This window comes from Toxorhynchites rutilus, chromosome 3 (genome assembly GCF_029784135.1).
Source record: "Toxorhynchites rutilus septentrionalis strain SRP chromosome 3, ASM2978413v1, whole genome shotgun sequence".
Classification (NCBI taxonomy): Eukaryota; Metazoa; Arthropoda; class Insecta; order Diptera; family Culicidae; genus Toxorhynchites; species Toxorhynchites rutilus.
The window spans coordinates 208029262-208054392 of record NC_073746.1 but is presented as its reverse complement, the minus strand read 5'-3'; the positions used below and the strand labels follow the sequence as shown (position 1 = coordinate 208054392).

The following is a 25131-nucleotide window of genomic DNA, read 5'->3' as shown; positions in this document are numbered from 1 at the left end:
ACCGGGATAAGCTTCGAATAACTCAAAATCGCTTATGCAAATAATGCAATATTTCAATTTAAATATTACTCGGATGACAATTCGTCAAGTTTTGGTAAAAAAATCCTCACATAGAGAGGGTTTAAAAGGTTAAAGCTCCTCATCTTACACATCTCACATCGGAAGACGTCTGAGTTTTGCCAAAGCTCACATGAGCCGACAGTGGGACATGGTATGTTGTGACAAAGAATGTTTCCAAAAGAATACATTTTGCTATATACCATAACGAAAAGTTCTTCAATGTATAGGTTATCTTCACTGACGAAAAAAAGTTCAATTAGGATGGTCCTGATGGTTTCAACGGATACTGGCGTGATTTACGGAAGACGGAACAGTATTTTTCAACCAGGAATTTTGGTTCTGCAGCATTTGGTAAATAGTATTCCAACACGAATTTTCCAGGTTATTAGCCGAAATGGCAAGGTTGTCAATTATTGACATGTAAATCAGTCGATCGTTTTGAATTTCTCATTGATAATACTTATGAAGTTTTAAATGGTCTTAAAGAAACTAGACAGCTGAAATTATCATACTTAAGCACAATAAATAAACAAAAACTTTTTTGGACGAAATTGACTTTAAATATACTTTATTCTAACTGTTTGTGTTGCAACGAAATAGAACTAGGGTTGTCTTATAGAAATTGGACAGAGTGTAGGTTGCCATCAAAACAGCTTCGCCACAAAATCGCTGTTTCAAGTTAGGCTCCAACAGTAAGTACATCATCATCTTCTTTAGGTAGCGATTTTTTCTTTTCGCTACCCAGTTCTGTTGTGGGGAGTACCCGTAAATTGACAGAAAGCCCGTAAATTAACACAACATTCCATTCCCTTGGAGGAAATCCTGCAGTTCCACTCGGGTTTATCCACCGCCCCTATCGAATTGCAACATGCAGGGTGTCTTTCCCATTTGAGTTTTGAAGTTTTTTTCCTTCTGCATAGTCGTTGATTGGAATCACCTGGATCACATTGATATCGCGAAGTCCCAGTCTACAAAGCCAGGTGTGCTGGCAGTTCTCGGTGTGGGATGATTGAACACCCAGCAAGGCATGCTCAGAGGTACACAATCGGTACAGACTACCATGGCGCAAAGCAATCACTAGACAATTCAAAACCTTTATTTGCAAGTGTACTTAGTGAAATGGAACCGCTTGCCAACTTTCGTTTCTCCACCAAATCATGATTTTTGAAGGCGTTTTTTCTACTTCTTCATTTATGGAGAACGCGAAATACGTCCAAACGTGTCGATTGCTAGATCACGATATGATAGCACCACAACGATGTTGTGCGATTTATCGAAAAGTGGTAGCCTTGAAAAAGTCTGTTTCTAGGTGGGTTTTGCTGCAAACAACGCGCGAAAAATTTAAAAAGCGTACCGAGCATGAACGCCATCGATTACGAACTGATCTGCATTCGACGTATTGTAGCAGGCGGTTGCGCATCTCAAAACTTATCGACTTAAATTTGTTAACGGTTAGAAATTTAGTGAAGCAAACTTAAATTAAGTTTGAGTATATTTCGAGTCAAGCTCTTCCAACTTATGCCGCTTACATTGACTACGTTCTTCAAAAAATTGTGTCTCAACCATAATTACTCAAATGACGGAATTTTTCCTTTAAATACGTTTTCTAGTTAGTCTTCAAAATATTGATTGTAATCTTTTTCATCGTACCCACAGCTCAATCATGCTATACACCTAATAGAGCCATTGGAGTTTGCCAAGCTCTACCCTATTGCCCATCATTAGTCCGGCTATATCAGTATGATCGCTCGAGACAAACCGTAGATTTCTTGGTTGCATCACAGCGGAGTTGTGGCAACCGTGTTGCTGAAAATTATCCCGTACTTTGTTGTACTGACGGAGTGCGTTATAACCAAAATCCAACCACTAGATCTCCGTTTATTGAAGTACCAACTACCACCACTACAACAACGACGACGACTACAACTACCACACCCAAACCCACTACGACCATCGCTCCTGTTGTAACACAACCAACTCGTCGATCGGATTGCACCGGTCCGGACAGAAGACCAGGAAATTGTATAAGTAAGTATTGTTGTTGCGCGTGTTGCAATGCAGTTCCTAAACACGGTGTTCTCTACAGGTTTGCGCGAGTGCCCCTCACTGTTGGATGAATTTCTGCTCCGCCAAAAAGAACCTCAATTCGTCAAATTTATCCAGGATTCCAACGCAGTTTGTCAATACGTGCAGCCCAATGTGTGTTGTCCTCTTCAGGGCTCGGGTGGGACCGTGATCCCAGCACCACCTCTACCGCCACCGCCTTCTCCGCCACCAGTTGCTCCCGAAGTATCACCGAAGCCTAAAAACACTGAATCGTACAGACTCTTGACACCCGACGAGGGCTGCGGCAATAGTACTGTCGAACACACCCGCATTGTTGGAGGTGGTCCGGCTTTCATACATGGTTGGCCGTGGATGGCACTGATTGGGTATAAAAATACGCTCGATGAAGTTTCGTTTAAGTGCGGGGGGTCGTTAATTACCAAGCGTCATATTTTGACAGCGGCCCATTGCATTCGCAAAGATCTGTAAGTTTTAACAAAAGTTATTTTTTTTGTTTTCCCGATAAAAACCAATGATTGATTTGAACAAACAGTTTCTCCGTTCGTCTTGGCGAGCATGATACATCCACTGATACAGAAGCTAGACATGTTGATATTCAGGTTGTGAAGGTGAGTATCACTGTCATTTGTCATTCGCTTAAGCGCCTCATTTATGGCGATCATTTTTAATCATTGCTCAAAACAGATGGAGACGCACCCTGCGTATGACAAGAAGGACGGACATTCGGATATTGCGGTGCTTTATCTTGATGAGGACGTCGAGTTTAATCGTAGGATAGATAATTTTTTCTGTTGCGTTATTTTCCATATGGGTTTGATTTTTAGGTGCGGTGCGCCCAGTATGTGTACCTGTGAATGAACCCGTGAGAAGTCGAAACCATGCGGGATACACTCCGTTTGTGGCCGGCTGGGGACGAACCCAGGAAGGGGGCACATCAGCAAACATTCTACAAGAACTGCAAGTTACCGTCATACCGAATGATCAATGTCGCGGATTGTATGCCAAAATGGGGAAGGCTTTCAGCGAAAAACAATTCAACGATCAGGTGATGTGTGCTGGCGAATTAAAGGGTGGGAAGGACTCTTGCCAAGGTGATAGTGGAGGTCCACTGATGTTGCCAGAGCGTGTTGGTCTTGATCAAATCTACTACCAAGTTGGCGTTGTGTCCTACGGAATAGGTTGTGCCCGAGCGGATGTTCCTGGTGTGTATACACGAGTGGCGCAGTTCGCCGATTGGATCCAGGAGAAAGTTAGTGAACCATTTTAGGGGGTAATGTGATTTGTTGGTAATAAAACGATATTTATAGCTTTGTTGTACTCAAGAGTGTTATTATTCACGAAAATCATCTACAACTAGAGATTCATACATACATTTTATTCAGTTCAAAATGTTATTCGTGTAAAGGGGAAACTGTATTACAGCTACTATATGATACACAGCGACAGATGTGCAATAATTTATTTACATATTTCATCGGTAATTGCTCTAAAATTAACTGAAACTAGAAAGTATAACAAATCGAATGAAATGTTTATTGGAAGGATTCGTACAGTCTTACGATTGCTTTGTGCGATTGATGCTGCTACAACAAAATTTAGGTAAATTACTAAACGAAAAGCTTGGCTAGTCTATTAAAAACGAAAGTCTCGAAATGATTTATCAAACAGAACAGAAAAGAATAAAAGATAAACAAAACAGTCTTTAAGTTGAAAGCTGCAATGTGGAAATTCACCATTGTCGAAAATTTACGTTAAATTTATATTATATATTTGTATATTTTCATACTCCCAAAGAAAGTTTAACTTTTCCGAAGTTGTTCGACTAGTACTTATTCGCATATATTTCTTTGTTAAATCACTATCATTTGAGCATTCATTAGGATGAAGGTTTAGTTAACTTGTACTATACTCTTTTTTTGCGAATTGACTGGGGGTCCTTATCGCACCTAAATCTTCCACCCGTTTGTTATAAGTCGGGTGAAGTGGCTTCTCGCTTGATCGTAATGGTTTCACTCAGAGCCGGACTAAGGGCTAGGGCAGGATTAGCCACGGCAATGATATGTCCACCGGATGATGATATAACCTGTACTCCGAGAGAACCGTCATGCTGTATCAGGGATCTCATCGAATGGCGCGGGTTGTCCAGGAAATCGTTGTGAGCCGCATCTCGGTCTATTCCATTTCCAGTCTGAAAGTAAGTACGGGATTTATGTACGTGGAATCATACTTAAAAGTAAATCGATATTACTTGAACTGGTGACGAACTTGAATTGCTAAAACTAAATCGAGAATCTGTGTCATCAAATTCGGATCGAGTGAATCTGTAAGGAAGAGATACGACAACGTGAGTACGGTGAGCGGCGAACATTTCGATAAGCGATAAGCTAGAGGAACTTGAGCTACTCTGCTGGAAATGAAAACATTTTCGCAGTTCGCAGTCTCATCCGGTGTGAACTTCATCGCGTCATTTCGCGAAAGAACTACCCTTTTCCACTAAACATACTCACGAAAATTTACTTGATTCGGTCATGTCGAATGGTTTGTCGCCCATGTGCTGGTATAGAGAACCAGCCGAGAGGTCCCTGTTATCGTCGGAGTTTTCCTGGCAATTAAAGAAAGTAGTAAACGTATTGAAACGGATCTTGACGGACACATGTGAAACAGTATTTATTTCATGCAAACTGAACAAGCGATTCTAATGCATAAATATTCTACGGGGTTAGGAAGCAAAAGCGTTTTTGAAGCGGTATATCTAGCACTTGTGTGTGTTTGTGATGGAATATTAGGAATATTAGGATTTAACTTATTCCACGTATTCCTATGTGCATTGAAGAAGCAAAATTGTGTGACGATATTTAGTCGATTTACCCGGGACCAGGGCTCCATCAACTGCCCGCAGTGACGCATAAAACAGAGAGGTCACATTTGTTGTAACATATTGTATGGATTTCGAATTTTATTTTCACATTAAATTCCCGATCTACTGTGACGACTAGTGAACAAGTTTATAAATTAAACATACATTTGTTTCGATTACCTATACACCCGATTTTAGCTTTTCACAAATTTTATTTGTACCCTTTTTTGTATAGTTTTTCGAAATCATTCATTATTATTGTATTATTTTTTTTCTCGAATGTATGCAGCATGCACAAATTATAACGTTTTGCACGGCACGGTACGGTTTTTGTAATACGAGAATCGAGTGTAGACGAATCGGACGTTCGATTTGTTCGTAACAACATCTCATAAACATATCCCTTGAAATAATTTATCGACGTGTGAAAGATTTCGTAGAGTGGTGGATGTATGTCTGTTTTACAGATTTGTACTTTGTACTAATCTTGGTATAAAATTGCATCTAAGAAAGAGCATGTTGAAAATGCTTCTAGGATGAAAATTTAGATTAGGAAACTAGCTTATAAGCTTATTGCAAGCACACTGTTTACAGTTTGTCGAAATCGTTTGAAACTAGATTAAAACAGCTGAGAAGACGGGAAAGCGGAACAGTGGAACGGATTTGAGGAATTATCTTAATATTACGAAGGAGTGTAGATCTTTCGGTTAGCAGTATGGTTCGTAAAACAAAATTTTTGCTATCTTTCGTGCATACCTCAAAGCATTGACAGGCAATAAAGTGAGTTAAGGTGAAAACTGTGTCGAACCGCAATGATAAGCAGAAGGTGGCTGCCAAATCACGCACTCGTTTGTCGTATCGCGAAAATTGAACAGCTTCCTGGTTCCTGGCATGTCTTTTCATAGTACCATCCAACGGAATTAGGTTGGAAATCAATCCAAGATGAATAAAAAGTAAACTATCAAATATGGGACAAACTCAGTTAAATCGGTTGCAGAGAAGCTGAACTGAACTCAAGGGTTCGTCGCATTTCTATACAGCCCAATTAAATAATGACGAATTGTGATTATATGAGTAACCAGTTACGGTCCGAGCACCCAATCTAGCGGGTGCCAAACCTAGGCTGCCACCTCAATTGATCCACCAGCTTCTTCCCAGCTTCTTCCACCAACCACCAGCTTCTCCACCTTCCGGAACAAAGTACATCAACCCTTCGTCGACACAAATCAGTGCCCACTCGGAGCAAAACACCAATATTCACATCCAAGTACGGATCCGTTGAAGCAGACGAGTGCGCACCTGGTAAGCCTCGTCGCCTAACTCCAAAAGACGATGGTGAAGATGATGCATCTCTTTATGCAGGTCAACATTTACCATCAGTTATCCTGATAGGAACATCCGCTCCTTGGCGACCACGAAATTAGAGTTCATCGAATCTCTGCAAAATATTCAAATCGACATTGGGTTACTAGCCGAAACGCACTACAAGCCATTCATTCATTTCAATCTGTCTCATCATGCCATCTACAGACTTGACCGAGCCGGGGCTCCCAAAGGTAGCCTTGCAATAGCCATTCGCAAAGGAATCGAATTCAAGACGTTGCCCGACTCCCGCTTATCTGTCATTGAGTCCGATAGACCGATCATCATGATTGTCGTGTACTACCCATCCCAGTGCAAGATCTCTGACGGGTGCTTGGTGCACTTCAAAAAGGACATCCAGAGGTTAATTCGACTTCACCTGTGGAGACATTACTGTGTTCACCAATCTGTCCATTGACCACCTCCGGTGGTGTTTGAACTGAATCAAGCCATCAACTAACGACAGCAGTACACAGGCGGAATTTTAATTTCATTTTTGATTTCAGCGGTTCGTGGAGGACTGCATCGACGAGACCCTGGAACCTGGACTGTTCCACGACAATTGTAAAATTTAAGTTTTAAACCCTGGACGCAAAAACCATAATATGTCGTTGGGAATTGTGTCCGTTCCAAAGGACATGAAATCCAAAAAACAGCGAGTTACGGAAAACAAACTCGCTCGGACCACCCAGAACACCCTCAACCTGAAGGCTTCTGGCTTTGATGGGTCACACGTTCTCCTAGCGAACATCTTCAACCGCTGTCTGGAACTAGAATAATTCCTCGCCGCCTGGAAATTGTCTAAAAAGGTACCTATCCACAAGCCAGGGAAGGACTCCACGAGCTCGTCACGTTGTCACACAATCGGCTTCACTCGTTGGCGAGCAAATTGTTCCAGACAGTTGTATACACCAGGTGGACAAAGTGAAGGGTTCCAAAGATCTTTCGGAGACCACAGCCACGGCCTTTGGTAACGTCTAGAATGCTAGCCTGATTCAAAACTTTCTTCATGGAAGAACGTCACACGTCTTTGTTGCTGATGCCTTCTCAGAACCATACAGTGTCATGTCCTGGTGTCTCTCAGGACAGCATACTGGATCCGATGCTGTATAGCTTATGCACATCGGGTGTTCCGACATCAGGTGGAGAAACAGTCTCCGATGATTCGGAAATTAGCTACAAAGGAGGAAGGATCGAATCCTACGTTGAATACCAGTAGACACGTATAATTCGGGTCAACGTTGACAAAACGAGAACCATTGTGTTTCCGCACCGGAATTCAGACCGACTGAAGCCAACCTCGAAGGTGAAGGAGCAAGGGTGTGAATTCGAGTGGGCACCCGAGGTTCGGTATATTGGACAGACCCTCGATAAGAAGCTGCTCATTAGATCTCGCAATGCTTCAAAGCAATGGAACCTGTAGATACGAATGAACAGTAGTCCAGAAGTTGGAGATATCCTGCAAAAACAGATTTTGTAGAATACATATCCAAGGATTATGCTCACAAGGCCACGCATTGTTAGTTATTAATCTGAACCTGGTTACATCGTTTTGTACTGTACTCAATTGTTTCCAGGGACGAAGAGTGGCATTTGGAGGGAATATAATTGAAATATTCCATCAGATTAATGCACGGTTATAAGATCGTCAGGCCCTGAGATTCCTTTTTTGTTCTTCTGCGAACTGTGTACATGAAGTTTACACGATGGATGTAGTCACTTTCGAGGACAACTGTTCGAGAATATTCAAACTGTAGTGGCAGACGTCGTGCTTCTAAAGCACTACATCGATTATTACTTCGACAGCGCAGATACGGAGGAGGAAGCTTCGAGCAAAGGAGGTAAGAAAAGTTCAGGCAATTCACCGAAGGTGTTGAAAGACTAGGATTACCATGAGACGAGGTGATCAAGTTTCTAGAAGTAATCCTTTCTGAACGGAGAGAGTGCTTTCGATATAGTGACAGCCGGCGGATGATTTATTTGTATTTTCTACTGAAATGAGTGAGGATTTGCGACCGTTGGTTCAAAATTAAGATTTAGAGTTGTCTCATTCTCTCTTGTGTCATGATTTGTAGCATGTAACAACAAAAGAATGCAACTTGTGGAAATTACTTTTGTAAGATCATATTTGAATGAACGAAAGCGAGTTATTCAGTGGAACGGTCAATTGACAAACATTGGTATATACAAAAAATAGGGTGGGCATTTTAAAGAAGGAAAACCAAATTTTTGAGTAGTGAAGTAGCAGCATTTATTTTTTTTTAGCATTGATGGATTTTGTAAATTGTTATGAAATTATATAAGTGTTATAGCTCAGTCTTTGTTGATGGTTGAAAGTATGGAATGATTGAGAAACGTTATAACCGACCGCAAGCCCGGGAAGAGATCCGCTCATTGCTCTATGATGTGGTGTAGAATTCATGAAATATTTTGTAACCTCAATGTTTTCCTCCGTCATCATATCACCGTTTGAAGGTTATGGGTGAAAAATATCCTCACATAGTTTTGCTTCTATGTTTGCGTTTGCGAAGCCATGCGTAGTTGTAATTCTAATTGCGTTCTTCTGCGGTCGCACGGATCAGACACGTGCCATTCTGTCCACGAGTTGACAGAGTGAACCGAAGGTCTTTAATTGTAACTGAAAAGTTTCCTGTATTGATACATAGATGGCATCGTGGTGAGTTGATAAAGTTTTTTTTTGAGTTCAATCGATCTGACAGAGAGTTTGTACTTCTGGGAATTCATGGAAAAATGGTAAGGTAATGGTCAGAACTACGTGTTTAATGTATTCAAAAAATATGAAGTAATGATTTACGTCCAAATTTCAACGCATTCCAAAATCTGATAAATAGTAAATTGCTTCACAAACACGGATGACTCATTTTGACTCAGTTTGTTTTGAATCGTGACAAAGTTGCCATATTTGCACATGTCGATTGGATATGAGTCGATCGGATTACTGAATATAAAAGTCGAATTCGATTGAATCGCGAGAACCGATCGAATTTCGAATCCGATTGGATTCCGGATTAGGGTCGGTAAAATGGGAATGTGTAACAACTTAACGGCAATGTTTGGATCTGCTAAGCCAAAGCAGATCACTGGATGGAATGAATGAAGCTAAAAGTGTACTATTATGAAGAATACATAAAAAAACGCTTCAATGCTATGCTGGAAACATTTCTTGCCCTGTAAACTGTAAACTGGACTATGACATTTTTGGCGGCCACCGCCACATGTATAGAGTTTCTATAAAATCGGAGAGTGATTGAAATTGATTAGCTAAAACAGGGAACTTCTTAGTACATCTCCGAATATTGTTATGCTACGGGCTTCAACTATATTCAACAATAAACTTAACTGGGAACAACAATTTAATATTGCACACAACACATGCTCTACAGCTCGATTTTTTTTTCTAATTTCTCAAATAGTAATTCGAATTTGAGTTTACAATGTTTAGTATCACAAAAGATTACGTTTGTACAAAGTTTGTTTCATAGCGAAAAAAAGAAAAATGTTTCTTTCTCCAAAAAGCTGAAAACGTTTTTTGGAAAACAGAAAGTTTTTTCATTGTTCTTTTTATATTAATATTTTCATCTACTGGCAATTTTGGGAATTGCTTGTTTGAACTCGATAACACAGTTTGACAGTGATTTCATGCACAACTCTACTTAAAAATCATATAAAACTACTGCACGAAAAACGAAAACAAAGAAAAAAAAATCTATATAAATAAACAATGTGGTAAACAGATAAAAAATAAAATAAAATAACAATAAATAAAAGGATACTTAAAGGCTGATCATGGTAACTATGCAAGACAACGAATAAACAGAAACATAACGGAAGCCATGTTAATTTCGCAGCGTGAGAACTATATGCAAAGCGGGAAGAACTATGCAAAGCGTCTAGCGTCTTGCGCCTCGTCGTGGAAGGTCCACTTGCGAGTTCCTGCGCAAACCGTTAGCAGCGGAAGCGGAAGCTCATAAGCACATATACTGCGTTGCTGTTGTTGTGGCAATAGTAGTAGGTGTTGTGGAGGAAAGCTGCAACAGAAGAAACGAAAGCGTAATTTCGAGAGCCGAAAACATGGTGAGCTCATCAATCCGAAAACCGAAAGCATAATAATAACGCCAAAGAAAAGCACTCTAAGCAGCGTTGGATCGAACGATCATCGTCTTGGGTAAAGTGTATCTACCTTTCCGAGGTCGGAACTGGTGTCACTTGAGAGACGTGCTCGCTTCATCTGCTGGGCAGCATCCACCTCTTCGTGTCGACCGGATTGGGATTGACTGCAAGATAGAGAATATATTGTTAGTTGTCTGTAAGTTGTTTCGAGCATTGAATGTTTGCTTACCAGAAGCCGGTGAGACGAATACTGGCAGAATGACCAAACCCACACTCTTTGACGACCTGTCTGGCAAGCGGGAAGAGTTCATCGCGACGCGTGAGCAAAGCTGGAACACATTTACATATCTGTGCCGCTGCTTCGTTAACACACAGTTCGTGTAGCGTCAGAGGCTTCTCCGGACGCCGTTTGCAGTCAAAACGACCGTAGATAGCGGAATACTTCCGAATTTCCTCCATGCGGCGCGGATCGCTTTCGTTCATTGCGATCACTTGCTCAAGATCACGCGTGGTACGTTTTTTGACATTCTGTTGCCGGGGCTCGAGGTGTCGCGGGATCGTTCGAGATAGGCGTTCCGCTGCTAGGATTATTTTCGTAACTTGATCTTCGGTTAGGCTGGGATTCAGCTGCAGCGAACTGGTTGTGGTCGATCCGATCGATCCGATTGGGCTGATAACGTTGCTGCCAATGCTGCTGCTTAGACTAGTGGCAAGATGTCCTAGTGAGGAGGGCTGAAAATTTGTACTGGACGAAGGATTGCTCACGAAGCTAGACGATGGAGTGGATGCAACTGAGTAATTCCCAACGCTGCGGGCTATCGATCCTGCCCCAGGGCTGTACGATAGGCGGGCTGGTGGTTCCACATTATTGAGAGGGGTTTGAAACGCCGCTGGATTCGTGACCCATTCCTGGAGTGCTTTCTGCAATCGTCGCACATGCAGTGGTTTTGATGCCATCCCAACTAGTGCCATTATTTCCAGAAACTCCTCCTCGCATGCCTCACATAGTTGTTGCAGATCGTCACCACCTGAAAAGGATGAATACGGTTAATCGGAATCATTCAATGTTACATTCAATGCTTCAACTTACCCATCTCGAGCAATGTGTCATAGTAACTCAACAAACTTGCTCTCTGTAGCACTCTATACAGCTGAAGTTCAGCTTCGTTCGAAGGAGTAGACGTTTCCACCACTGTAATGGGAATAAATAAATTCGAGATTAGAATACATGTACAATTATTAAATTTGAAATATTCTTCGGAAGAATTTTAATGCGTGTTTATCATTCATAACGGTCTTGTTTTCAAGCCATTTATTTTCTCTTTCTCTACCATTCCGCTTTGGAAAAAAAGTATTCTTATATCAAGATGGAAGGGAGGAAACGGGAAAAAATTGCGCTAGACGAGGAATTATTTTCAAACATAAAAGGATACCTACTGCTGAAACCGTTACAACCCTAGAGAATTTTACAATAACTTATCAAGAAGTTTAAATAGTTCAACCCTTCGAATTTGAGAAAAAACATCATCTCCTTTTTCGCAGTTTCCTTCTTGCGTTTTCTTCATAGAATCGCAACAAAAAAAAAAAGAATACCGCGCACGCTGTTGCTGTTTCTGGTGGTGGTGGTGGTGGTTGAGGGAAGGGTTTGACTATGGAGAGCACTTCCCACAAGACAAATTACACCAAATTCCCAACAAACACCAACACAATGCGTGCGAGTGCTCGAATTATTAGAGGAGGCTGGAAATGTTTTTTTTGGCAAAGAGGGAGAGAGGGAAGAAAAGTCTGTGGGTCCGAAACCACACCTCCTTTAAACCCCTCTCCGTTGTGCTGCTGCTGCTGTTGGAATGAAGAATTGCTGCGAGGGTCCGGGATCACGTGGATTTGTTATTGAGAACCTAACAGAATTGGAAGACACGACAGGGGTGAGCTATCATCGAATGGGATTGAAGTTTGGCGGCGGAGCTCCCAATCGCACTTTGTGTGATTTTAGAAGACGAATAGAAGATGGTACATTGTATTATTTAAAATGACCGAACTTTGAAATTGAGCATGAGTGACGGGATTCATCCACCTCAAGCGATATTGAAACTTTGTAAGTGTGGATACATAAACTACGTTTATGACGTATCAGAACAAACAACTTCAAAATCGTCAACATGAAAATATCAATGTGTCCTGTTTTATTATTGTTATATAATAGCTTGTTTTCTAAAAAAAATATCTGAACCTTTGAAAGAAACTTTTTTACATTGATCGATTCTCTTCTTCAACATTCTCTTTCGTTAATAACTTCGCGGTAAAAGCACTTCCTGATGTGTTCGACGATCAGGATTGTAAAGAGAGCCTCGTTTATCAAACTATATTACCAAACTGGCTCAAAATATGTCTACAAGGCCGTGGTTATTGAAAGTGTTAGTCAATGAAGAGAAGCAGATAGGTTCTTTTCAAAAATTACGCGAGATTCTCTGTTTTTGCAAATATTTTTGTAACCATGTCCACTTAGCTCGCGTAAAGTAGCTGATAAAGTTGATCGGTTTCCTAATCCATAAATAGTCATAAGACCTACTCTTAAAATGTTGCAGAATGTATGAAATGTGTGCATTTCAACCCTTCGCGGTCGTTTGTCTGCTCTCAGCCACAACAGCGAAGAATCTCACCAATCTTACACTTTATTCAACCATGTATCAGTTTACACTTTTCCTTATCGAATTTTAATGTCCAATGAACCTGTTCACTAGTTAATATGGGACTTCTATGGATGATAGATAACGGTACTTAGTTCACTGAACGCTTTTTTTACGCGACTGATGCGTACGCGCAAAAAAAATCGCCTCAGTTCGAGCAAATTGCTTAATTTCAAGAGAATCGCGTAAAAAAGGATTGCCCCATCACAGGCGCGCGCTTGTCACAACCACACTCTCACACGCTATTGACAAATTTCTTTATTTCTCTTTCTTTCCCAACGAAGCGACGGTGGGCAGTGCCAAATAGCACGTAATTTCGAGAGAATCGCGTAAAAAAAAACGCGTAATTTCGAGAGTAACGCGTAAAGAATCCAGTGTATTTGGTAAGTCAAGTAGTACCAGAGAAAGAGCAGTAGTACACACTTGCTATTACACAATGCATTGGTTCGCTGATACGAAAAGTGTTTTTGGGCGGAAACTATCTTCGACAACTGCTTCGAACTGCATCAATCAGCAAAACTTACATCCTTATTGCTTCATGCTATGAAAACAAAACATCACACATACTACATGAACAAAAAGATAACGCTTTCAATATCCAATCGTATGTGTTATCATTCAAATTCAAATTTCATGATATTTTTTGTCGTTAGCATTCTAAGCTGACTGTGCAATATAAGCACCCTTATTCCGGAATCCGATCGGACTTCACGACTCGATCGAAATCGTTTTTTGCATTGTATAATCAGTTTGGTTTTTCTCAGTGCATTGTTTTTGACAGAACGCGCTTGATTTTTGCCATATGTCAAAATTAAAAATGTGTAGTTTTATTGCTCGTTTCATTGGACAACAACTCACAAATCATTGAATTAATTATCAAAATTAATGTTCTGTAAAAATATGTTGTTGTTTTTCTTGTTATATCGAAACACTAAAACACTAAACACTAAACTACTTTTAAATACACTTATCGATGGAGCAGACTTTTTGTTGAACGAATACGTTAATAATCAATATTGCCGTATTTGATCCGATTGGCAGCCACAAGCATTACAAGAGCTGCTAGTTCTTCCCGAAAAAATAGCCGAACAAATCATTGGTCCATACTTATTCAAAAAGAAGATGAGAATAACGTTACTGTCAAAAGTGATCGCTATGGTGCAATTATTTCCAACTTTTTACTCTCGAAAATACACGAGCTAAATCTGGTTGCCATTTGGTTTCAATTAGATGGTGCCGCATGTCACGCAGCACACGAAACGATGGACTTATTGCGCAATGAATTTGGTGAGCAATTCATCTCTCGTTTTGAACCATTGAATTGGCCGTCTAGATCGTGCGATTTGACGCTGTTGGACTATTTTTGTGGGGGTGTCAAATGTTTATACCGAAAACCAGCAACATCACACTTGTTATCGGTGAAATGCGAGCCGATATGCTACAAAAAGTAACTCAAAATTGGACTTCATATGAAGTAATCTTTAAAAAATAAGTGACAAGAATTGATTTTTAGCTCCCAATAAATATTTTTTTTTTATATTTTGTGTTTTTCCCTGTAAACTAAAAACTGCCTTGGTACAAAACAAACGTCAAAATAATTCATCCGTATTGATGAACTTATTTCTTTTCAGATTAGTAGGCCCAAAAAAAAATTATAACTTGATGTTTTTGAATGCTTAGAAGACGTAGAGCTGGCTCTTACTCAACTATGTATAAAAAAAAAACCGTAGTGTTTGACGGAAATTACTGTCAGACAAAATTTTTGTCCATTTTTGATTCATCAACACTTGCAGGAAATGTATCACTCTATTACATATAATACATATTTGACATTATTATTTTAAACGTGAATTTTTATTTTCGCTTCACAGAAATGGAATACCCAGTTTAATGTCGCCAATGTCAAATTGCGTGGTAAGGTTACCACATTTGCACGACTCGATTTGATTGAATCCGAAAGAAATTCAGAATGAAAAACTGAATTCCATTCGATTAACTCTGATACGATCGGGTCCTAGAATAAGGGTGAAGATTTAGATTTCTTTTAAATTGATGACAACCGGTTTCCAAACAAGGCCGAACTCCTCCAGGAAATGCTGAAGATTGAACGAAATTTTCGAACTTCCACTGAACCACACTAAGAGCGTATATAACCACATTAAGCATTTGTTGTCAGAATAGGTTCACTTGTTTACAATCGCGTCGCGAAACTATCCTGAACGAGAATAACGGACCATCAGTGTTTGAACGCATTCTGCGTCTATTCGTGATTTGACCAAGAAGTTCAAAACCAATGTTGGGATGATTCAGCGGATTAAACAGATAAATGATCTAAAGACCTATAAAAAACAAGAAGTGGCCAAACAAATACCGGAGCAGCAAGATCGCGCTAAAACACGTGCTCGAAAGCGTATTTTGAACAATCCCAACCAATGCATTCTCATGGATGACGAAACATACGTTAAAGAAGATTCCAGAACGCTGCCGGGACCTCAATTTTACACCAAAACGATTGGAGAGAGTGTACCATTAGCGGATACGACTGTTGGAAAATGTTGCGATGGAAAATGTTGGCCAAGAAGTACTCGTTTGGCAAGCCATTTGCACGATTGGCATGTGATCGTCAACTTTTTTCAAAATGTTTGAAGAAGACATCCCCGACTGCGGCCAATTGAACGTTACTGGGCAATTGTCAAGGCCAATTTCAAGAAGGAAAGTACAGTGTCTAATGATATGTCAGAGTTCAAGAAGAATTGGTCTGTAGCGTCCAGAAAATGCACAAAGGCTACTGTGCAGAATTTGATGAATGAAGTTAAATCTATGGTTCGATCATTTTTTAGAAATCAACAATAAGCTTATTTTTTCATTTCATTGCTATGTAAATTTAATATTCTTTAATAAAATTCACTTTTGTAAACACTTTCTGAACGTTTTCAGTTTTATTTTGATGTTTGGAAGTTTAAGACTACTTTTAAATACACTCCTTAATAGAAGTGGAATACAAAGTAAAGGACTGGTTCAAGAATGTACGATGAACGCTTTCGAACAAATTATTAGTTCGATCGGCACGCAAGAGACTGCAAGATGTCCTTCGGATCGAATTTTGATTTCGCGTAATGGCCAGACGAAAAATCTAGCCAGAAGACAACAGAATGCTTGTGGCTACGAATTATGGGTAGAAATCGCATTTTTACTGAATTTTTCGACTTGAATTGGTGTTGGGCCCTGGCAAGGATTTATAGTCGAATTTCACGTATGTTTCGTCGTCCATTGCTATGCACTTCAAAATTGTGAACATCGTATCGTACAGCTTTCATACTCTGGGCCTGTTGATGCTTCTTGTTATGAATTTCGTTTTGGCTACTTCTGCTCCCTGTAGGATCACAGATTCAAACGTTCTTTTGCGCGAAAAATGTTTCATTTCGACGTACAAATCTTTTTTGCCACATCCCGGCTTTTGCTATATGCAACACATTATGCGATTATTCAAACGAGGGCTGGTAGGTCCTTTTTTTTCAGTTTTGGTTTCCGGTCTTTCCTCACAGAACTTCCTTATCGCTATTCACACGGCTTCCATACTAACGGCTTCTATTTACGCTAGCTTTCTTAGTGACACTCTAGGTTCTGTACTCCTTTTGTGCACAATTTTTCAGCGTTGTTCTGTTAAAACCCCACATATTTTGAAAAAAGAAACACTGGTGGAACAAATATACCGCTGCGAGATGAAAGTAAACAATAGAACACAGCCACAAAAATGACTAAATCCACTTTATTCTGCGCGGCGAATGATGTAGCTCAAGTCACGGTGTTCCCGAAGTCGAATGGCGTGACTATAGTTTGTTACTAGAAGAGATTTTAAGTCATGTCCTCATATTTTATCGACTCGGGTTATCAAATGGGAGCTGAAAAGAGAGGCAGCTTCCATAATAAAGTTTTTATTCTGCTCCGCGAGTGAAGTGAAATACCAAAGTTTCTTGCTTTATTCTGGAAGCTAGTTTGATTTCTTGCAGAATTATGCGATGGTGACGGTCTGTCAGCTTTGTCTTGCGTTCTCCACCGGAAGTTGTTTCTAAAGAGTTTACTTGAAATTCTGAAGCACGCACGGAACAGAACATCGTGGTCGTTTTATTACTTCTGGGATATCGGACTGTAACTGGGATTTTTTGTCGGAAACGGACAGTTTTTTCTTTACGCTAAATTTTGAAGATTTTACCGGTTTTACAGCTGTAAACACTGGAATGCACTTCTTTGCGATACAACAGGTGCTGTTTGTGCTGAGCGGTGATATCGATATCCTCTGTGTAGCGAAGAGAAACTTAAATTCACTCACCTGCTCCGTCATCGTCAACGAGAGCGCTCCTCTTTGGTCTATAATCACCATAGTTCTAGATATGTGCGAGCGCAAGATAATGGAAGATCAGTTTTTTTTCACTCAACAATCGGTCGCGCTAGAGTGTGGAAAAAGAGCGCACAAATTCTCTATAGTGTAGCGGAGAAATTCACTTGAGAGTACACTCTGATGTTTTTTTACTGTGCACTCTGGCGGATGAGCACAGGTAAAAGAACAGAAGTGGGTTTCAAATATTATATCAATTAGCGCTCTGGTTCGCTGAAAAAAGTGAACCGAGGTGAAACATGCGCGTGAATTATATATCGAATAAGATTGCACTCTTGAGCTTACTTTTGAGTGTGCTCTTCAGTGTACTCCTCATTGTGGCAGTGTGCGGATTAGCGCGCTTCAGTGCTGGCCACAGGTTTTCGCATACTCGAACTCCCAAGAGTGAAGAAAGTGTAGGAGAGTGTGACTCACTCGCACCAAGATTTCTCCCACTGACTCTTTATATAATCGCCGGTGAAAGGGAAAAGCGTATCATTTCTCGTTGGTGAGTGATGACTGTGTCCTCAGTTTAGGCACGAAACTCGCGCGCGGGTGTATCATTTTAGTGAAAATACCACCATAAAGTCGTTCTACCAATTTTCATACAAATTGTCGTACTCCTCCTATATTTATATTGTAATTTATATACGTATTTATTATAAAGTTTGGTTTGCACGGTGCCGCCTCGTATCATCCAATTTACTACAGTTGTTCTGTCCGATATATCGTAGCTAAACAGCAGGGCCCGACATTTTCGAAGAAAAAAACATGAAAATCGGTTACTTCGGCATGTATTTGTATTCCTCCGAAGTCCTAGTCGAAGCGAAGCGACTAAGAGGAGAGTCGATTTTTATGTTTTTTTCTTCGAAGATGTCGGGCCCTGCTACTCAGCATGCTGACAATCCTCTCTTCTTCTCACGCTAATAATGTTTTGTTTATATGTACAACAGTAATATTTCATTAAAATATTTTTTTTCACAAATTGCCGAAGGCAAACATAATTTGAATTATTATCTGCATACAATAAAACAAGGGTTCGTTTTGATAACAATTGGCATGCTCGAAATAAGTTAATAAGACGTATCATACTATCTTATATCGCTTTCGAAAATCATAATTCGTTGCAATGTCGCTTTGGTAACATTGCATCTCAAACGAAGGAAATGTAATCCTGTTTGAACTTAAATTTGCTACGTAAACTATCATTTATGATAGCTGAATGGAGTTAAGGGGTTATTCATTAAATTATTTGACAAATTAAGTTTTGTTCTATGGCAGCTGTAAAATTTGTCAAAAGTCATTTAATTTGTTTTTTTTTAAGTTGCAGGCTTGCAACTGAACAATGTTTAGAACTTGTTTATGATTTATTCTTCAGAAGCGTGAACTCTACCGTGGTCACGATCCAATTCTAACGAGCAGATTTGAATTTATTGCGCGCGATCTTCTCTGATCGCGCGATTCAGAGACTTTGAAGTGATGTCAGTTGGTCACAGACTCTCAAATACTTGAGCACCTGAAAATACCCCGTTGTAAGCAGAAGAACCGAAATCAGAAATAGTGCTGCGTTTGTTTTCTACTTTACTTCTGAAATAAGAAATCAAAAACCCTCAGCATATCTGAAGAAATGATTATTTTACTTCGATATGTCATTACGGAGCACAAATCGTCCGAATATTTTCTGTTGCAATTCACGTTCAAAGTATGGTGGCTGTGAATTGATCTCTATATCTCTGATACAGCTATTTGAAACGATAGCGCGCGAAGTGAGCCTATAGAATGTCCTCAATGGACGTTTGGTATTGACCCCAAGCTAAGACGATTGAATTCTATCTGAATTGATTGAAAGAGGTGAAAATCCACCGATTGAAGAGCACCACCGAATTGAATTGGAAAACTCACTTCACCGAAATCGAATCCAAAAAAAAAAATCATAGCTTGTGATGCTTTGGCACTTTGTGTTACGAAAAAACCTGTGTTTACTCATTGTCACGTCAAGCACCGAGTCGGCGTTGTTAACTTTTTCACGACTCAATTATGCCGCCGAGTTCTGCGTTGGCTGGGGTGTGAGTGTAGCACCCTTTTGCACCCCACACCACAGGTCACAGAGTACGATAGGATACGTGGTGTGGTGAAAATCGCAAAGTAAAGGGGTGGAAAATTTATTCACTCTCCTTCTAATCAGATAATGCAGAATATTTGGGAACGGGCCGGCAAAAAACCGGTAATGCGATAAATTGTTTGACGATGTTTCAACAAGTTTGAGTCGATTTTTTGCCAATTTGCATTTGCATAAGCAGTGAATATAAAAGGACTGTTAAATTGGTTATATGATCTGCTTGCAACCGTAATACAGAGAGAAAGGATATAATTTTGTTTGGAAAAATTATGATGACTTTTACCATTGTTGGTTAAGTGGGTTGTGTTTTTTTAGATCAAACTATTCGGAGTGATTTTTTTGTTTCTCTCCGAAACCTCACAAATAATTGACTAATCTGTCAACCGACGATTAATCCTTTCATCGTGCAACGCTCCATCAATGCGTATTTTTTTTCAAATTTGGTTTCATTCATTTGTTGGAATGGTCAAAGCTAGACTTCCACAGACACAGAAACGAAGTGAGGGAAACATAATTGAACCCCACACACGCACGGGAAGAGAGCAAACAGCAACCAATATGAAAGGGTTTTCTTGGGTCGACTTCCTCTTCGGAAGAAGGAAGAAGGGTGAGGAGTTTTTTTTTCATGTGAATCACTAGTTGCGATGGAATTTTTTTCTTGTCCAACTAATATGCATATTTCGTTCTAGACAAATATCGTCGCGGCTAGGCTAACAGAGACAGGATAGTTTTTTTGTGGCTAGAGATTTCTTCACTTTCGCTCTCGTTCGCCCGGAGATCCTTTTGTATTAAGCCTTTTTACGCATATCTAATTTCTTGTGAGGTGTTTTTTTTATCATGTTGCTCGGGATGAATGATAGGAGAATGATCATCCCTTAGTTGACGTGGTCGAGAGACGACCGGGACACCGTGTGAACCGGGATTCTGTTGAATCTGGAGGGAGTTTTTTTTCTTCATGATATAATATTATCTTCCTTCCGTCTGGAGTATTTTTAGGAAAAAAAGTAATCTGCATTCGCTTAGTTTTTTTTGTAGTTTCAAGAAGATACCAGGACTGTGAGAAAGTTCATGACTCGAGATATTGGAGAATCTGAATCCAACAAAATTAAAACGTGATGATGATGATTGTGGCCCCCTACGATAGTTTGAACAGGACGAATAATATTATGACTACTCAAAATGTCACTTTTTTCAGTTGTGACTATTTGTTAATGAAGGCGTATCTACATTTAACGAACTTTGTGTTGACCACCAGGGAATTCAATGGGTTCACCAATGTTGACTAGGGGAACTAAAAATGTAGACCATTGGAATGGTGGTTGTCTTCAAAATGGAATCCCTTCAAGTTTTGCCGACTATGGCTTCTCTTAACACGTTCTCCGCTCAATGCGACCCGGCTGAGCTTCTTGCGAGGTCCAACGTGCGGATAAATTATTGAATGAAGGTCAAATTATGTTTGCAGACAACTTTTACATAATCTAACCTTTTTTTTAATTGAAGACGAACTGACAACAACAACAAATGCTAATGTCATATAATGTGGATTTCGTAAGAAAAAGTAGTACAATCCCTAATATAAAAAATCATAAAAACATTAAAATCATTAAATCATAACATTGAATGCCCAAAAATTATATAAAAGAACAAGTTCACTTTAAGATGATCTTGTCTGGACCTTGGTGTATTTCACCAGTAAAGAAAAAATCACGCGAAGAACAAAGAAAAAAAGGTTAACATTTTTATGTTTATGACATCAATAAAAATACACAATATAATATTCTCACGGTAGCGATTTGATTACTTGATTTGAGACTGATGATTCATGAAATCGAATAGTACTGTTTACTGAATGTAACGTATAAAAAGACGGGTGGGTAATGTCGGGGACATAACCGGAGTGACGTAGGACTATGCAAAGGGGACAGCTTTTGTTAAATATATATTTTAAATATATTGTTTTATTTTCTTCACCTACGTGAATACCTACCTATCTACCTGAAAAATGGATTAGTTTACTGTTTACTCTTTATGAATATGTTAATGGTTCTGAAAAAAACCTTTGGTGTTGTGTTTTTGTTATCACTCGATATTCCCATCTTGTTCGGCTAAACCTTCCTGTTTAGCGATTTGTTGTCACTCGCCACAGCTTTCACAGTTGGAAAATTTCTTCCCATCCAGCTTGTGACATATTTTACAGTAAATTACATTCAATGGCACGTCGCATTACCACCACTCAGTGCCGGATTGGAGGTAATTTTAACCTGTAATTGAACATTTGCGATGACAGTGGTACAGTGTCGACTTTCAATGTGGGATCATAATTTGGATCTCTATGTTTACAAAAATGTCCAACTAAATAAGTCACATTACATGTCCGTCCAATTAGCTAAATGTCGAACTAATTGTAGATTACTGTACTTTCAATCTGGAAACAATTTAAGAATTGGTGGAAATTGAATAATCAGGAAAGTCCCCAACTATCAATAAGCTCAGAACAACTGCCAAATTCACATACTCATCAAATCCTGGCAAACAAATTATGAAAACATCAATTTGTGTTTTATTATTATTTTGGATAATGTTTTAGAAAGCATTGAACTTTATTTCCTAAACTCTTTTTTGGAAGGTTTAATGGCCCTGAAAAGCGCCTTGTTTTATGGAATGGTTCCAATTTAGAAAACTTAGTACTCGTGGTTTTGAAAACAACCATTTCGAACGCCCTCGATGCCGCCTTGTTCTGGATTTGCCACCAAAGCAGTTTGTATAAAGAACAAACTTTTTTCTTCTGCTACCTGATGCCGTTTTGCGATTGCGTTTGCCACTCGCCATTCGCTGCAACTGCCTGTTGTCTTGATGTCCGTCGAACCGAATGTGTTATGTTCCGAATGCAGGTTTTCTTATCGTCGCGAGCAGCTTTGCCAGCCAACTCGATCACTCCGGCGGCCGAAACTATATAACGCCGGCTAGGTGGACTGGTACACAGGTACTAACGCGCTCGACCTAGCTACCTTTTCCGGTGCAATTGGCGGATACACCTACGGGAAATTGCAAACCACCACGGTTCGAGCGGGATTTTGCCTTTCCCTTCACTTTTCCTCCTTTGCCATATCCAACCATGGCTGCTTGTGTTGGTTTGTTGATGTGAGGTGATGCGAAACGATGTGGTGTACGGTTCGGATGAGAATGATCGTTACGGCAGCGGAGAGGGGATTTTTAAGCTGACTGGCTGGCTCGAGAATTACGCATGTGTGAGACTGCGACCAATGTTTCCCTCATTTTTTTCTTTTTCCTTTCCAAGGATATCATTCTATTTCGCTGCTGCTCTGGTTGCCCGTTTTGGTCGGTACGATTTGAGGAGCACAAAATGGACCAATCAAAAATGGGCACATAGTGTATTTGGACAATGCTTGATATTTCACAATTATTCAATTATTTATCTCAAGAAAAATGAAATGTTATTCGTTATGATAGATGCGTAGATATATTTACTATCAATTGATGCAAAAACCTTTGCGATCTATTGAGAAATGCTCGAGTTATAAGCGCTCCAAATCTTGCATTTTTTCCTACTTTTTCAGTGCCTAGATTTCCATTTCACCCCCTATATCTTCCGGTTAGACGTAGTCCTACGTCAAAAATACAGCTCACATTAACAGTTTTTTGTTTGATTTTTTAAAATGACAACATAGTTGGTGATTATGAAATTTTCTTTTAACTCGCATATCGGTCAGATCAGATATTAATAGCGGTACTCCCAGTAGGGGAGCTGGGGGTGAGACCGGCACATCTTGAAACTCTGATTAAAAGTGGTCTTGAATACTGTTTTTGATACATGAAATTTGGAAAATTGGAATTTTTTTCGATGTTAAATGATTTGAAAAAGCATTGAACGTTGAGATCTGGTGTGATCTCCAAAAAAACCTTCTGGGACTTAGCCTGAGTGCAATGAAGGTATGGGAAAAAAATAATCATCGAATTTAAAGTACCGACCATGTATATTTTGTTTTTTGGCGCAAAAAATAATTTGTGCAAAATTTCAGCTCAATCGGACATGGTTTAGGAGTACTTCAAAATACTCAAAGTTTTGATTTTTTAATCCCTCCGACTAAGTCCGGAAAGGTCGATTTTCGGCCAATTTTTTTAAAGATAACATCAGATATCGACGTTGTATTTTCCAGTTATTTGGCATCGAAAACATTTTTTCGATTTTCCAAATTTCATGTAACCAAGTTTCGAGGGTCAAAGAACAATTGCCGATTGAGCTGAAATTTTGCACAGGTCATTTCTTGGGTCAATAAACAAAATTTATACGGTCAGTTTTTGAAATTTGACATGTCCATTTTTTGTACATTTTCTTCTTTCCTTTTATATGGCACTAACGTTCCTAAAGGAACTTCGCCGTCTCAACGTAGTATTACTTGCGTATTTTTTATTAGTACTTAGTTGATATTTCTATGCCAAATAACACGCCTTGAATGCATTCCGAGTGGCAAGCTCTAGAATGCGCGTTTACCAGCCGGAAGATATCGGCCAGAACGGGAATCGAACTCGAACCTCCGGCATGATAATATGTGACGCTAAACACTCGACCACCGGAGCACACTTTCATATTAGTATTTATTATTTTATACGTTTTAAATCACATCGAACCCTATTTCAGATGCCTCGGATTCTGTGCCCAGCCAAGGATGGAATACGTATTTGATGCAAGAAATGGGTTCATGAGACAAGCTATACGGATTTCGATATGACGTGCATTTATTGTTCTTAATTTGTTCGTTGAGACTAACGGATGTGTATTTGTTTTTCTTGTGTGTTGTGTGTTTATGTGATTTGAACTATTGAGCTAATGTGAATTTAACCCTCTAAGACCCAAATTTGTTATTTGTCTAAAAGAAACCATTCCACTTTTATCTCGAATTTCCGACTTTCAACATGAAATACTCCTAGCAGAAAGCTGCCAGCATAAAACCAATGTCTATGTGTGATAGATGAAAATATTCTAAAGACGTTCTAGTGGGGGTGAACATTGAAAATAATGTCTGAATAATTTGAAAAGAAAATCCGTGAAGCCCGTCTAAAGGCGGAGTTGGGTTGTGGAGGGTTAATGTTTGATTTAAATTGTTTGATAAGATTAATTGGATATATACCTTCATCACTGAATAAAAAATAAAGGCCTTGACAAGAGTACCCAGCAAACATTAAATCGTACGAACAGCAATTATGGATATTCGTCCATAAATACATTCAAGACACATTTGGATGATACATGATGCATATAACTGGCATACACACATAACAGTGGAGGCGATATACGTATATGCCTTATTTTGTACGCGTATAGAGCGGTATATAACGATATACGATGCTTTTCACACTGATATGCGATTTGATCCGACAATGCTGTATAAAATGAATAGAATGCGCGTACGTAATACTGCATATCGCGATACTTGGATGATCATTATGCCGA

The 25131-nt window shown here is 39.6% G+C and overlaps 2 protein-coding genes across 3 annotated transcripts in view; one reads left to right on the top strand and one right to left on the bottom strand.

Annotated features, from left to right (window-relative positions):
- The window catches only part of LOC129773885 (uncharacterized), a 47343-nt gene extending 43899 nt beyond the window's left edge, over positions 1-3444 (top strand). Inside the window, exons 6-10 of the mRNA XM_055777545.1 lie at positions 1717-2088; positions 2147-2591; positions 2660-2735; positions 2812-2896; positions 2952-3444. Of these exons, the coding sequence (XP_055633520.1) occupies positions 1717-2088; positions 2147-2591; positions 2660-2735; positions 2812-2896; positions 2952-3394 (1421 nt within the window). The 3' untranslated portion in view covers positions 3395-3444. The remainder of the gene's footprint in view (positions 1-1716; positions 2089-2146; positions 2592-2659; positions 2736-2811; positions 2897-2951) is intronic.
- Positions 3445-3528: 84 nt separating this feature from the next.
- Positions 3529-25131, bottom strand: part of LOC129775322 (NGFI-A-binding protein homolog) — a 50269-nt gene continuing 28666 nt past the window's right edge. Inside the window, exons 2-7 of one of the 2 annotated variants that reach the window (XM_055779937.1) lie at positions 11568-11669; positions 10707-11505; positions 10548-10641; positions 4635-4729; positions 4376-4448; positions 3529-4315 (exon numbers count right to left, since the gene is read on the bottom strand). In XM_055779937.1, the coding sequence (XP_055635912.1) occupies positions 4094-4315; positions 4376-4448; positions 4635-4729; positions 10548-10641; positions 10707-11505; positions 11568-11669 (1385 nt within the window). In that variant the 3' untranslated portion in view covers positions 3529-4093. The remainder of the gene's footprint in view (positions 4316-4375; positions 4449-4634; positions 4730-10547; positions 10642-10706; positions 11506-11567; positions 11670-25131) is intronic. The other variant, XM_055779938.1, reaches the window with a different exon arrangement.